Source organism: Corvus brachyrhynchos, unplaced genomic scaffold, assembly GCF_000691975.1.
Source record: "Corvus brachyrhynchos isolate BGI_N302 unplaced genomic scaffold, ASM69197v1 scaffold219, whole genome shotgun sequence".
Classification (NCBI taxonomy): Eukaryota; Metazoa; Chordata; class Aves; order Passeriformes; family Corvidae; genus Corvus; species Corvus brachyrhynchos.
In genome coordinates this window covers 1803898-1804535 of record NW_008240034.1, presented here as the reverse complement: position 1 = coordinate 1804535, position 638 = coordinate 1803898, and the positions used below count along the sequence as shown (strand labels likewise).

General features: G+C 66.0%; 1 protein-coding gene across 1 annotated transcript in view; it reads right to left on the bottom strand.

Annotated features, from left to right (window-relative positions):
- Positions 1–24: 24 nt before the first annotated feature.
- Positions 25–638, bottom strand: part of FCHO1 (FCH domain only 1) — a 10964-nt gene continuing 10350 nt past the window's right edge. The window contains exon 12 of the mRNA XM_017743826.1: positions 25–93. Within this exon, the coding sequence (XP_017599315.1) occupies positions 25–93 (69 nt within the window). The remainder of the gene's footprint in view (positions 94–638) is intronic.

Genomic DNA, 638 nt, shown 5'->3' with positions numbered 1-638 from the left:
CCGCCGAGCAGGGCGGGCCCGGCCTCACCTCCCTGCCCCGGGGCACCGGGCACGTCCAGCAGCTTCCAGAGGAGCCGCTTCTCCTCCAGGTTCCTGCCGGGATAAGGGGGTGTCCTCAAGCCCCCCACGCCCCCAAAATCCACCCCTTTCCAGCCAGCCGCACCTCTCTGCCTTCCTTACCCCAGCAGCGTCCCCGGTTCCCGGCTCAAGGTTCCCTTTTCCAAGCTCAGCATTCCCATTTCCCACCCCAGGGTCCCCTTCTCCCACCCTGGGGGGATTTAGGACCCCCCTCCTGTGTTTCCCATGCTGGGGAAAGTTTGGGATCCCCCTGGGGGTGTCCAGGATCCCAGATCCTGCATCTCCCACCCTGGAAGTGCTTGGGACCCCCAGCCCCGTGTCCCCTCACTCTGGGGAGGGAGTCTGGGACCCTCAGCCCCGTGGCACGCACCCTGCGAAGGTTCTGGACCCCAGACTCTCCATCTCCCACCCTTGGGGGGTTTTTGGGACCCCAGACCCTGCATCTCCCACCCTTGGGGGGTGTTCAGGACCCCAGACTCTCCATCTCCCACCTTGGGGGGTGTTCAGGACCCCAGACTCTCCATCTCCCACCTTGGGGGGGTGTTCAGGACCCCAGACCC